The 15,523-nt window shown below is 33.1% G+C and overlaps 3 protein-coding genes across 3 annotated transcripts; all 3 read left to right on the forward strand.

Annotated features, from left to right (window-relative positions):
* Positions 1–10,217: 10,217 nt before the first annotated feature.
* On the forward strand, positions 10,218–10,421 carry N7482_007996 (uncharacterized protein; the record flags this gene model as incomplete). The annotated part of the gene is made up of 1 exon (XM_056690120.1): positions 10,218–10,421. The coding sequence occupies one exon, from the start codon at positions 10,218–10,220 to the stop codon at positions 10,419–10,421; it is 204 nt and encodes a 67-aa protein (XP_056539885.1).
* A 177-nt stretch (positions 10,422–10,598) lies between these two features.
* N7482_007997 (uncharacterized protein) lies at positions 10,599–11,876 on the forward strand (the record flags this gene model as incomplete). Its single annotated transcript, XM_056690121.1, has 4 exons — positions 10,599–10,742; positions 10,813–11,191; positions 11,241–11,358; positions 11,411–11,876. The coding sequence occupies 4 exons, from the start codon at positions 10,599–10,601 to the stop codon at positions 11,874–11,876; spliced, it is 1,107 nt and encodes a 368-aa protein (XP_056539886.1).
* Positions 11,877–14,081: 2,205 nt separating this feature from the next.
* On the forward strand, positions 14,082–14,643 carry N7482_007998 (BTB/POZ domain-containing protein; the record flags this gene model as incomplete). Its single annotated transcript, XM_056690122.1, has 2 exons — positions 14,082–14,207; positions 14,269–14,643. Coding segments are annotated over 2 exons (501 nt in total), but the record flags the coding sequence as incomplete, so codon positions are not given.
* Positions 14,644–15,523: the final 880 nt, after the last annotated feature.

Genomic DNA, 15,523 nt, shown 5'->3' on the forward strand with positions numbered 1-15,523 from the left:
ATTTTAGACTAAATAATCTATCTTAACTTAGTAAATTATAGATATTTTAAAAAAAATAAGTTCCCTATCTCCCTAAATTTTCTAAGTTTATTCTAATAAGAGAGTTTAAGATCCAAGATCTTATAGTCTTTATTAATATAAGCCTATAATACTAGGAGGTATTTATAGCTCTATAAATTAAAAAGCTTTATCTAGTCTCTATTTAGGATATCTAAATATAATAGAACTCAATCTTTATAATACTTAATCGGGCTAAAAAGCTATAACTATTCTATAATTAGTATTATATAGATTATTAATATCTATATTCTAAACTTAATTAAGAAAAGTAGTAATAGATTAAATATTGTTTCTTTTTATAAAGCCTTTCTTTAACTTTACTACTATATTATTAAAAACTAGGGATATTACTATATATAATATCTATAATATTTATAATAAGTTTTTCTTTTATCTTAATAAAACTAAAAGTAAGTTAAAGAAGAAAGATATTATCTAGAAGAAGTATATATTCTAGGCTCTTTAAATTACTAAATAGAAACTCTTAATTATACTACTACTAATTATAAATTATATAGTAATATCTATATACTTATAATAATCTTTTACCTATTAAAGAAACTTCGATATTTTATATTATTAGACTAGTAAAATAAAATTAACTATATTAATTACTATTATAGAGTTCTTAAATAAGAGTTTTATCGATATAAAAAGATATTTTACTATAATTTAGATACTATAATTTTATAAGATACTACTAAAAAGATCTTAGATAATAATTATAATAATCTTAATACTATTTATACTTCTTAGAACTAGCTATAAGATAAGCTCTTAAAGCCTAAAAATAATAAGATTATAAGTTATCTTACCTATAGGATTAAGAGCTAGAAGCCTAGAGTATTCTAGAAAAACTATAAATATAAGTTCTTTATTTTTATAAAGATAGTATAAGATATTCTCTCGATCTTAGCTAGTAATATAGATATTAAGCGATTATTTAATTATATTTATAATATCTATTACTATTATTATAGTTAATTAAAACTAAGTACTATCTAAAAACTAATACTTTATTAATTTATAACTAACTTTAATATTAAATAAAAAAAGATAGAGATTATTAAAAAGTATCTCTCTATTAGAGAAACTATATTATTAGATTAAGCTCGGAAACTAATACCTTAGCTTAAAACTCTTAAACTAATTAATAATAATAAAAAAAAGGATTAAGAGCCTAGTATAGAGGATATATAATAGATAGAGAGCTACGATAATAATTTAGATAATAGGAAGTCTAATAATCGAAGTAAATAACTATAGCATAAATAATTAAAGAAATAATTATCTAAATCTTTTAATAATAATAATAATAGCCTTCTAGAAATACTAATAGATAGGGGTATATAGGGACGGTTAGGGCGAATTCAGAAGTAACCTAGATTACCTAATATAGATTAATTTAAGATAGTAAATATTATATAGAAATAATAGAATTATATTTACTAAATTAAAATCTTTAAAAATAATAATTATATTACAATTACTTAAAAAATATATAGGAAACAATATAAATAATATATACTTAAAAAGATTATAAGGCTAGGTATATTTAGCCTATTTAATATCTACTAGATATCTTTAAATATCTAGAGGATATTAGGTAGTATACTATATCTATAAAATTAAGGATTATAGATATTAGGTAATATACTATATCCGTAATTTACGGAGAGGATATATAGATATCTATAGATATTGAGGATATTGCTATAGTCTAAGGTCTATAAAAACCTTAGCTATAGCTACTATTACTATAGTAAACTCCTAGATTAATTTAGTAAGTTATTTAGTAATCTATTATATATATTAATATTAGTCTTTATAGCTCTCTATATTACTAGTATCTATAGATATAGATATATTATTTAGATATATCCTAAATATAATAATTTCTTATTCTTTAATCTTAGGTAGTATAGTTAGGTAAAATTTACTATCTACTAACTATTACTTACTAAGTTATCTTTCTAAGTTATCTCTTTACTTATAGTCTTCTTTATTAATTAGTTAATAGTTATTTACTATTTATCTATAGTAACTATTTATATTACTAATAATTAATATTTTTTACTATAGTTATACTTTTTCTAATACTCTTTTATATTTTATATATAATCTATAGTAGATCCTACTTTCCCTAATACTAATTATCTTTTCTATATACTCTACTATTAAGTATTTTAATTTTAATACTACTATTCTATAGTAGGTTTATTTCCTATTTTAGTAATATTATATATCCTATAGTACTTTAGTACCTTCCTATTCTCGCCCCCCTAAGCCTATTATAGATATAGGCTATCGAAGTCCTACCTTTAGCTTATTTATATATTTCCTAATTATCCTAAGATTCTTATACTCTCTTATTGCTATTTATATAGTATAATAATATATATTATATATAGTTATATATATTTTATTATACTCTCTTTTTCTATATTTATAATTTATTCTCTATTTACTCTAATAATAGTATTTTTTTACTTCTACATCTAGTATAACGCCTAGGTTAATCTTATAAAGACTATCTCTTACTATATGCCTTATATCTCTACTATAGACTAAGATACTCTAGCTTTTATAGATTACTAGCGATTTTACTAGATATACTATAAATCTTTATTAATATCTAAAAAGATTATAAGATATCTACTATATATTACTTCTTCTAAAAAGTAAGCTATTACTATATTAATACCTTTAAATCTAATAACTATTCTAGTTTTATACTATAATCTTTTAGCCTCTAATCTTATATATCTATTAATTAAATCTCTTACTCTTATATATCTATTAATTAAACCTTCTAAGCTATCTCTACTTATTCCTATTTTTTCTTAGGCTCTATCTCTATCTAGCCCTATATATATTCTAACTATTAATCTAGATTATCTCTAGGATTTATTAGTTTCTTTAACTCTATCCTAGACCCTATTACTCCTTTTTTCCTAAGTCCTATTACTATCCCTAATACCCTATAGTCAAAAATATTACTTAAATTATAATATTTATCGATTTAGGAATATAATTAGTAATTATTATAGCCCCTATTAGGAGGCTATCTATAATTTTAGCTATCTTCCCGGCCCTCTTACTACCTAGTACTTTTCTTTCTATTATTAGTAAACTCTTAATATTAGTATAATATACCTAAAATACCTAACCTACTATATATTATTTTAGCCTAGTAAGGTACTATACCTAGGATTAACTAAGCTATCTTAGGAGCTTTATTATAAGGTAGGTTTAATCCTAGATTATCCTTTTCTACTATTACCGACTTTCTTAATATATTATTTTAGTACTAATACTACCTAGTTAAAGCTCTTTCGGAAGTAGATATAACAGATCAAGCCTGAGTCACATGATTGTACTCTTGAGCCAAAAAGACCACTATGTCAACCATCAAGGTTGACATGCTTAGGACCGACACATATAGTAGCGCACAGCTATAAACTTAATCCTTTATAACAATCCCACCCTTAAGTAGGCATGTCCCCATGCCCCAAGGGAATACCCCCCTAGGCACACAGTATGATTCAGCGGTGGCTACCAGCCACATATTCATATTAGCTAGCTCCCGCCTAGCTAAGGCACATGATCAGCTATATGTATCGTAGGCCCCTAAGCGTATATCAGGGAATAGGGGACCGTAAGGTATTTTATACCCTTCTTAGGCGTAGACCTCGGCAAAGACTGGGTCCGGTCCTAAATCTTAGGACCGGGACCGGGACCTCCGGTCCTTAGTCTTTCTTTGAAGTAGTTAGGACTATACTACGGTCTTCTATAGTCCTTTATGGTCCCCTATATAGTCCCTTGTATATTTATAATTCTACTAAGACCTTCTATTTTTAGCTATATAAACTAATAATTTAGCTATATTTATTACTATTATTAAATACTATTTTAGTATATATACTAATATTTATAATAAACTAGGCCTAATTATTAATAAAGTAGGTAAAATAAGCTTATATATTAGAATCTTATTTATTAAAGTATAAGAACTAACTAAAATTTAAGTATTTTACTACTCTAGTAGAGAGGTTAGGGGGAGGGATAGGAGTTTTATTAGTTTTATAGTTAGAAATATATATTAGCTAGCTAATATCCTTAGTATTAATTTCTAATAGCTATCGGAAATTTTAATAATTATTAGAATTTAATACTATTTACTATCTAGATACTATTAATTTCCCTAGTTATAAAATATTTAATAGCTATTAGAAATATAGGGTATCTACTAAGATATTATTAATATCCTTAACCTAGATCTCTAATAGCTATTATAGCTATTAGAAACCTATATATAATCCGCTATCCCTAAGATAGCGCTCTTTAAGTAGGGGTAATAGTCTTTTAGTAATCTTTAAGGTCTTTTAGCGGTCCTAGAGGTCTTTTAGCGGTCCCTTAGTAGTCTTTACGGTCTTAGACTATAAGGACTATAGTAGAGTAGGTTTTATTAGCTAATTACTATCTAGAATCTAGCTAGTTCTATCTTAAATTATCTATTAATTACTTTTCTTTTATAGTAATCTCTTTAATTATTTATTTATCTTAATAAAAAGATAATTATATATCTTTCCTATTACCCCCTAGCCTTACTTCCTATTTTCTCTTATATATTATTTATTAATATATTATAGAGTTAGGTATCCTAGTTCTCTAATAACTATCTTTTATTAGTTTTTAAGGATAATCCTATAGATATACTCTCCTTCCTTATATCCGATAGGCTATTTAACCTAGACGAAAATAAAATACTAACTTTAACTCCTAGCTTAATTTTTATATAATTAGTAATATCTATCCTAATTCTAGAGATCTTTAAGCCTATTAGTCTATATAGAAAGAAGTAGTTTCTTCTTTAGATAGAGATAGTTAATAAAGATTTTATTAATTAGTAACGAAAGACTAATTATAGAAGCTAAATAGAATAAAATATCTTTAAAAGTAAATACTAGATAGATACTTAGGAATACTTCTACTAGGTTACTACTATCTCTAATAAATCTTTTAAGATAATATATAAATAGTATAATTATATCTTTATTTATCTTACTAACTAGTACTAAGAAATATCGACTATAAATAGATATTATTTATAAACTACTATCTATTAAAAAGAAAAAGGTAAGATATAAGATATTAGAAAGATAATCTTAAATAGGGTATAAATACTATCTATAAGGCTAATTTATACTAATTTATATAATTATCTCTAGATAAATTACCTATCTAGTAAAAAAGGCTTTTTAGTAAATATTTAGATAGATAGGTTAACTACTTTTATTATTACTATATATCTACTATTTTAGTTTATTAAGTATCCTAAATTTTATATTTTTATTGAGATAGCTTCTTTTACTCTATCTATCCCTAAAATACTAAATACTAGGACTATCTATTAGTATTTTTAGAAAATAGTTATAGAATATTAAGAGTCTTTATTTTAAATACTCCTAGAGGGTAGTAAGTTTTCTATTATATTAGATTACTAGATCTCTCTATTTTACTAAGTATTTATAGTAATTACTAACTATTTTATTAATCTTAAATAGAACTATTATAAAATTCTACTTAGTTTTAAATCTCTCTATAGTTTTTATATAAGTATCTATCTAAATAGTATTCTATTTAGACTACTTAAGAAATATTAAATTACTAATTATATACTTATAGTTATAACTAATAATATATCGAATAATAGTATATTACTAACTATTTTTAAAAAGACTATTTTATCTCTTAAGCTTCCTAGTTATATACTAATTATTTATATACTATATATTATATATATTATATAACTTAGTCTTAAAGAGCTTCTTAGCTAGATAGATATAAACTTATAAAATAATAGGGAAGAGATAGAATAGACTAATTAGGAAGATAGTACCTAGTAAAAGAATTAGAAGATTATATAAACCCTAAATAAAGTATACTATACCTCTTTTCTACTATTATTTCTCTATTTAATACTAACTATATAATATCTTCTAGGTTCGAAAGATTACTATCTATATTAATAAAAATCCTTAGTATTATAAAAGCTTTAGTATATTTTAGACTAAAGAACTAAAGCTTATACTAATATAAGATATCTAAATATACTAGAATTCTACCTTTCTAATATTTTAGTATATATATTAGCTATAGACTATATTTAATAGATTTTATAATTAGTTTAATCTAACTAATATAAAACTAGATAAAAATAAATAGTAATAGATTAACTATCTACTATTAATTACCTATCTTTTCTTTAACTTTACTTTATCTCTATTAGTAATAACTAATATAACTATCTATAATATATTTAGGATCTATAATACCTTATTTACTTATATTAATAAGATAAAGATATAACTAATATAAAAGAGAGTTAGGTAGAAGAAGGTAATAAAGCTAGTACTAGAGTATAGGTATAAAAAACTTATAGAGTATTATAGCTAGACTAATAATATTCTAAATAATCTCTATATAATTAGGACTATCTTAGGCCTATAAAATAAGCTTAAGTTCTTTAAGATATTAGAATAGGAGAAATACTAGGTACTATAGTATTAAGAGTCTTTTAAGACTTATATCGAGCCTTACTAATAGCGCTATATAAAGATATAGTTAATATTAACTATCTAGTTATTAAATAATAATATCTAATATCTCTAATATTAATATACTTCTAAGATTTACTATCTCTCTTTAGTTAATACTAACTACTTTAGATAAAATTATAAGATATCTTAGAAGTAGTAAGTCTAATAATATATTTTTATACTAATATATCTTAGTTTTTATTAATATTATATCTCTCTAAGTACTATTTAATTAATATCTTTAGTCTTCTAGAAGGCTTATAAAATAGAATATCCTATCCTAGTAAGTCTTACTTAAGATATCTTTATAACTCTAGCTAGTAGCTCTAGGGTAAAAAGGCTTTTTAATTCTACTTATAATATATACTACTATTACTATAGTTTATTAAAACTATAGACTATTTAGGATCTAATAATATTTATATATATAATAAGATTTAATATATAGTTAGAGTAATTTATACTAATAGATAAATTTCTCTTTATCTAAGAGAAGTATATAAAAAAAAAGTAACATAATACTAAGTAAGATAATAAAGAATTTAATCCTATTAGTAATAATAAAGAAAATAGGATAATAGATACAGCTTAGTTAATAAGTACTAAAAAAAAAGGGCTATTAATAGTTAGCTTACTAAGCTAGAAGATAATAAGAACCCTTTATCTAATTTTAATATCTAGAGATATTTATTAGGATATATCCTAAAAAGATTAAGATATAATATAGATTTTATATATAATTAGTAGAGATAAAGAATTAGGTTTTTTTAGCCGAAATTATTATTATTAGTTTTTTCTATAGAAATCCTCTTTAAGCTAAAATTAGCCTATATAAATAAAGAATAAAAATAGAATACTAAAAAATACTAACTAATTCTATATAAAATATATATATTACGGGTTTTCCTATATTTATCTTATTTATAGGACTATATAGGGGACTAGGACCGTAGTAGTACGGTCCTAAAAAAGTTAGGACCGCCTAGCGGTCCTAAAAGTAAGGACTAAGCCCTATATAGTACAGTCTGGTCCCGGTCCTAGTCCGGTCCTAGGCGGTCCTTGCCGAGGTCTATATAGGATAGGGATCTAATTTCTTATAAGACCCTCTATCTCTACTTTCCTACTATTTAGTCCTAGGGGGAGGATACTTATTTAAAGATAAATTCCCCTTAAGATAGTAGGGTATTAATATAGTATATAGAGGAAAGGGGGCAGGGGATTAGCATAGGGCTTAGGGGGGATCAAGTGCGATAGAGTAGAGATATATATCTCTACCAATATAGTCCATATATAACGGTCAAATACGATCCTCCGGCGGGGACTAAATCACCTAAGGTGGATTGTTTACGGATTACGCTCGGAGGATATAGGGACCTAGTTCACCGCCATTTCGTCCTCTAGAAATACCAACATAAAAACCATGTAAAATATAAATCCCGTTTTCAATAGTGTAACTCTATTCTCCGCACGGACTCGGAAGATCTGTCTCCTTATCTCGTCCTGCTGACGGGCTCCCTTTCCATCAGCCATAAACTCGAGAGGGCAAGGAGTCGGATGGTAGCACCACGTGGCAATCCCTCTGGTCCGCAGTTCGAGCGGCGCAAGCTGGTAAATCAATAAGCCCACCAAGAAGATTTCTCTGGCACCACGACCCGATTTTGTCTATCAGCCCCCTGTGCAGACCAAATGGCGCTATAAACCAGAAGAAGACAAAGCTGTTGTTGTGGGTCCAGACGGAGAGCGCACCAGCACCAGTCGAGCGGCCCAAGTAGCTACAACAATCGGATCAGCCTTGATCCCCTATAGCCAGAGATGCAGGGGGGCGAAACTGACTCATAGCCAGTGTTCTTGATCACGAAGCGGATGTTCTTGGCCTAGGCCGAGGGGGCCGGCCAGCAGGCATCCCCAGGCAAGGGCCACAACGGTTGCCGATCAGACCTTCATGGTGGAGTGAGGTTGAAGAAGACTAGAGATAGCTACAGAGTTTGCCGATCGCGAGTTTAAATTCTCCCCGGGTGCCTCGACTTATGCATTGTCTGCTGGCAACACCACCTCGGCCTGGACGCAACAGGATTTCACAGCGACTCCCAGATGTTCCCCAGAGCGTCTAGCTTAGACGATAGTTCAGAAGAACGCGGTCGGTCTGATTGTGGCTGGCACCGGGTGGGTTGTGGCATTCGAGGGATCCCAGTTCATAGGCTTCCACCGTACGCGCGCAAAGGTTTTGCCGGGGACCCGAGTGACCAACGCTGGGTCTTGCGGGACGCGCTCGTACAAAAAAGGATTGCGTTGCAGGTTATGCAACTACCAGGGGAATGGAGGGATATGCGTAGGTCGACATGCAGACGCAGCCGAGTGACAGGGTATCCGTATCTTTCGCCACAACAGAAAGCTTGATGTCCACCATGGGCAGGTCCGTGCAACCTCGGGATCCGGAGAATAGCGGAATTCTGCAAAAAGATGCAATCAAACCGAAGCCGATATCGGATCGTATATCTCAGGGGGAGCTCAGGGCCAATGAATGAATGGGGAGGGAAAATGGAGTGTCATCTACGGCGGCCGATAGCGGTCACTGGGAAAATGCGCTAAGTATGCATATTCTAAGATTGGCAGAAAGTTTAGATACCTGAATTACTTATACTAGATAACGTGGTTCCCGCTTACTGTACGTCGCTCACCCCAAAACACATAGTAAATGCCGAAAATTACAATTCTATATCTCAACAACTAGGCTATATATCAATTTGAATCTTGGTTTATATGCTATTACAAGTATTAAAAATAACATCTTTAACTCTAGGACTATTTAGAAAAAGATTTTGCTATATTACTATAAAATACAACGTAATTTAGACATTCGAGCCTTAGATATATATTTCTCTATTATTACTTACATGAATATCCTTAGAATCTATCTACACACTAGAAGCCCGACTTTGAATATTATGTCTAAGTATTTTCTCTATAGGAGATGTGGTTGGTGAGATATAGAATTGTAATTTTCCATATTTACTATGTGTTTTGGGGTTTGCGGCGTAAGCGGCTGAGCGACGTAAGCGGGAACTACGTTAAATTACGCCTAAAATTAAGATAGAGATAGGGGAGTACCTTGGTTAGAATTTCCTAAAGTTTAAAAGGAATACGACCATTACCTGTGTTATTTATATCCACCCACAACGCGGAAGCGTTGTGGGTGGGTGTATAACACTGGTAGAAAGGTAGTAGTAACGAGAAAGAGTAAGAGTGTAGAGGGAATTCTAATTTTTGATAGGGGGCGGTAGAAAGTGCAGAAACCTAAGAACTTAGGTAGGGGCCGGATTATCAATTCCCCATTTTATATAGGAAAGATAGTGTAAAAAACGATTCCTACGTTACAGGGCCGTTAGGGCGGTCTATAATACAGTATGCATACTTGGCGCATTTTCCCGGTGATCGCTATCGTCCCGTGTAGTCGTCCATGGTTTGGAACCGTCATGCCCAAAGAGGAAAGTCCTCGTGAGTGTTGGTGGTGGCCATCCACTCGACCAGAGTTTGGCTGGCCAACGCCATCCTCATATGCCCACGCAAGCAAAGCGACGGGGCATGGCTTCTCGTTATGGCTTCACAGCACGCAGCGCTGCTAATTGGATGCTCATCATGGGCCATAAGCAATTTATGACCATGGCCGTACCGTGGAAGTCGCGTAAGACCCTCACCCGGGCCCACGTGGCGCAGCTCCGGGACAACGTTCAACTATATGCTGGTAGCTGGAAAGTATAATCCGCAATTTCCACCACCGGGCTCTTGAGGCACCTCTGCTGCAACCGATCTATTAAGGAAAGCTTATCTGCTGCACCGGATTTATTGAGGAATACTTCTCTGCGGCGCGGTTCCAACGGCCATGCGGTAGTTCTAGAGATTCTTGTCATCTCCCGGTTCTCTCCCGCGGCTATCACGATGACGACTGCTAAGGGCGCAGACCTAGAAAGGGGCATCTGGGCCGGGATAATCGTCGCCGCGGTGATCCTTATCTTGAGGGTCTTTGCGAAGATCAAGATCAAACGGTTCTACGTCGACGATGTCTTGATGATCATTGCAGAGGTACGAGCCCGGAACTACTCCGTAGTTCATTTGCTGTGTTCTTGATGCGCAGTGCACTAACCCTGTCTAGATTGTTCTTATTGTGTCAACGGTATACCTAACCCAGAGCATAAAGCATGGGTTTGGTACCGATCTGCTCAAGCTGAAAATTCGGGACCAACAGCTAGTCTTGAAGTATATCGCCTTTCAAACGTCCCTCGTGACATTTAGCGCCGCCTTTGCCCGCTCGTCCTTTATCATATACCTCCTCGGCGTCCTTAGTACCAACAAGACATACATAATTATATTATGGATTCTTCTGTTTATTCAGGCTGCGGGGAATATTGCTGCTGCGGTGCTACCGCTAACTATCTGTCGCGATGTCCGCGCACTATGGAATGTCGAGGTAGCTCTCTATACCACCTGTGGTAACATCGGGGACGTCATCAGATACGCCTATTATTCTAACTGTATATTGTTTGATCTCGTCTCGTTAAGTATAGGCTAACTTATCTATAGCATTTAACTCCTTCACCGACCTATTCCTAGCTATCTTCCCGACTGTGGTGTTCTGGAACCTCCAGCTCAAGCTGGGCATCAAGATCAGTTTAATTGGTCTATTAAGTTTGGGAATCATGTTCGTCTCAAATTACCACCTGTTCTTAGACCAAAGCTAACAATTCCTATAGCGCAATGGTCGCCTCTATCATCAAGACAACAAAACTCGACCAGGTGCCCGCCCTCACCAATATGCGTGCCGCTCAAGGCCTTGAGCTGATGCGTTGGGCTTACCTTGAGAATGTGATCATTATCATCACGTCTTCCATCCCCTGCATCCGCCCCCTGATCATCTCCTCGGTGCGCAAGATCTCGAGTGTCGCCCGCTCCTACGAACTCAGCGGACCCTCCAGCGGACCCTCCAGCGGCCGCCGAAGTGCAGGCAATGACACAAGCCAGTCACGGCTGGGGCGGTTGCGGCGTCTCACCAAGTCTCACAACGCGGAGAATGGCAGCGTGGACTACATCCTCGAAGACAGCACGCATACAAGCACCACAATTGGAGGGCGCCCCGATTCGCTTGAGCGAGAGCATGCAGGCATCACCAAGCAGGTCGAGATTTCGGTGATGGGTGACGACCCAGCGCGGTGGGTTTGATATCTATATAATCATTGTCTTTACGTGGTGATGTGTTAGAACATGAAGGGATGACTTACCGCTAGCAGCTAATTGGTTGCTAATTAAGACCTATATTCGTTTAGTATTTATATGTAAGGAGGGAGCTTAGCAGTAATATAGGGTTTATAATAGCCGAGTATCGGAGCGTCTAATACAGTGTTTTTAATAGCGCTATCCCCCGTCGTTTTTTTATCGATTAATCAATTTTATTTATCTGAATTGGTTCCGCTTGATCTTATTGGTTCTCTTCGTATACTAGGCTATATAGTATTCGCTTACGCTATTATGATGTTTGTAGTTAACTAACTAGATACTTGGTGTTATATAAGCGTCTAGACCAGTATAGGCTATGATAATGAGTAAGATTCAATCCTTATTACTCCAGCCTTAAGCTTAACGGCCCTATTTTCTATTTATGTCACGATGTCTTGACTGATTTGTTTCTGAGTGTGGTTCAAACCTGTATCAGCCGAGCGCGCTTTTGTGCAACACGACGTTAATAGGCGTGACAAGTCTATTGCCACATCTGTTTTGCGACCGCAATGCACGTTGAAGGAGAAAAGTCATTTTAAATTTGATTCCAGAAGGTGATCTGCCGCCCTCATCCCGGAATTGCAACGTAAATCGTACGTGCCGCGAAAAAAGATGCTTGTTGAAAAGTCCAATATTGAAATTAAAATAGTTGGATACCAATTTACGTTTTTCTTTTGCCTTAACCAAAGGAAAGTGGTCGCTCCGTTTAGATACCTTCAACTGGCGGTGGAAATAAACTGGCGCACCCATTTAGTGACCGTTGATCACCCCCACAGTCTTTGCTGGGCAATTTTAGCTACGCGCCATTTTGGTGACCACCCATAAACTCAACACGCGAAAGACCACCTTTTCTCTCAAAGAATTGTGGTGGTTCTTTCGCGTGTGCAATGATCGAAATTCCCCTTTGCACAATTGGAGCATTTGCATCTATTTGATTCTTTCCTGTTAACGGACCTATCGCTTAAAAGAGCGCCCGTCTCCTATGCGTTTCCCCCTATAGATGTAGTTACGTTTATAGTACCTCCATAAGTAGACCAAGACAACTACTCGCAAATGGCTGCTATAAATTCCACCCGAAGGGCGCCTCCTCGAAAGAAAATTGATGCGCCAAAAACAATGCCGCCGCAAAACCTGATGAAAAAGGCAAGCGAATGCAGCAATGTTCGAAATCAGTTTTACCTCTAATCTCTCACTCTGTGTTTCCCGAGACTCCACCTAGAGCGCACTAGTCCAAATTGGCTTCCGCCCACCTTTGCATCTGTTGATGTGCCTGCGATGCGCTGGCGTAAATTACAGTAAAGAGATCTCATCTCTTGGCAATTCCTTGTCTCTTTCCACAGACGAATGTCATTTGCCGAGTGAAATATGCCATGTTCCAAGACTTAAGTGTTAATTACTGTATCTACCACTGATACATTTCCATGGATTTGAGCGCTACAAAAGCCGAGAGGATTGTGGATAAGAACTTTTTTCAACTAAGGAGCGTCCGTGTCTTCAGTTGATGAAACACTAAAAGTTGAAACCAGAAAATTGCCATTACAGTAGTGAAACAGGATGTGGCCGCCATCTGCTTGCATGTTTTTGTGCAATCGACGGAGAGTGACTGCATATGGATGGCTTAACTTACCACAAAGGTTGCGGAGGTATCCAAGGGGTTTAGTTACACAGTGAATCTTGTTCCTATATATCTAACCTTGACGCTGAAATGCTAATATGATACGGGCTGTCGCTCAGGTCTGCATCGGCAGGGGCAGGAACCATTCGAAATTACAAATAAGAACCATATTAGCCTACAGTACCACGGTTAGTTGAGCTTTTCGAGACTTAAAGAATCGGCTAGCCTTTAGAAAGTACCGTAGTTAGTGACAGCCGAAAAGTATGTTCTCTAATAAACGTCATACTAAACGGTATTACGTCATGACTTTCGCTAAGTATAGTAACTAACCCTAAAAACCTTTTAACTTAAAAAGTTTAAGGTCGAAGAATACTTATGTACGCTATCCCTGATTAATTTTTTTTATTTTCGCTTACTCATTAATAATACACAACAATGTCGAAGAATTCATCCACATAGATATAGTTCATCATTAACAAGATTTCAGAGTAAGCTATTCGTTAAGGGTCTCAGGGGCCTTACTAACAACTGAAAGATATCGTGAAAGAGGCGATTTTACCGATCTAAAGATAGTTTACGATAGAGTCGAATTCAACGTCTATAAGATTATACTATGCTCACAATCTCCTATCTTTCAATCTGCATATACCAGAAATTTCAAGGTAAGTCATATCTCACATCAGGCTTTCTCTTTGTTTATTAATAGCTAAAGCTAAATATTAGGAAGTAGTAGAATCCACGTACCAAATAATAGATAAATCGGTTTCTATTATTAAAAAAATGCTAGATTACCTATATACGGGTAAATACTCGGAGACTTTCGATAAAAAGGAGGCGGACGACTTACCTAAGATACCGCCATTATCATTATCAGCTCTTCAATTATATACACAAATATTCTCTTTAGGGGATAAATATATTATCCCGGAGCTCTATTATACGGCTATAGTAAAATACTCGAAAAAGGCTTTGAATCGATTTAACCCCGTAGAATATCTTAAGGATGTTTTCTTCTTACTATTGAGTAGTAACAGGGAACTTAAAGAACTCGCTATCCGCTTCTCGAGAGATAATCTCGTGTCCTATTTAGACAACAAATCTGTACGTTCTAAATACAATTTAATTATAATATAGGTACTAGACTTTATAAAAGAACTTCTCGATATATATTTCGAGACTCCTCTGCTAGGGGACTATAAGAATTATAGCCGCTGTAGACCAATATTACTATTATAAGTAAGGTATAGAAACTATGGCCGAGGAAAAGGAATAAGTAAATATCGTTATAGGTTTAGAGATTAGGAATGTCCTTTACTTAAGGATAAGACTGTTACTTCGGTATTTACCCTTAATATACGGTCGTATAAATAGTATAGTTAATACATTTTATTACTTATACCCGACTAACTAAAATTAGAAGAAATTCTGGTAGTAATGGTGGTTAGACTGCGCCAAAACCCGCGAATAGGTTCTGATATCAAAACCCAACCTAACCCAACGTAGGTTTTAGGTTTTGTACCTAGAACCCAAACCAACCTAATAGGTTTCGAAATTAAAAATAAAAACCCGCAAATAACCCATTTTGACCCATTTTTACATAAAAATCTAGCATAAAATACTTAGTAATTATATACTAGTAATCTTAATACACTCTATATTACCTTTCTAAGGATTATATATTACTTTTTACTAGTAAATAATAGTATAATAGCTTATATATAGGCTATTATAGGCTATATATAGCTCTATAGTTAGTATATTTACTAAATTAGGTAAGTAGTATAGATTATTATAGATATATATATTTCCTAGAAGGTAAGTATATCACTTTTTCTAAGAGCGATATATTTTATTTAATATATTAAAACTAGCTTTTATATATATATTAATCTATATATAGATATCTAGTCCTATTATATATATAATAATTATTATATATACTAATATTACCAAGGATAATATAGTTATTATAACCCTA

The sequence above is a fragment of the Penicillium canariense genome (genome assembly GCF_028826845.1).
Source record: "Penicillium canariense strain IBT 26290 chromosome Unknown utg000006l_segment0_segment0, whole genome shotgun sequence".
NCBI lineage: Eukaryota > Fungi > Ascomycota > Eurotiomycetes > Eurotiales > Aspergillaceae > Penicillium > Penicillium canariense.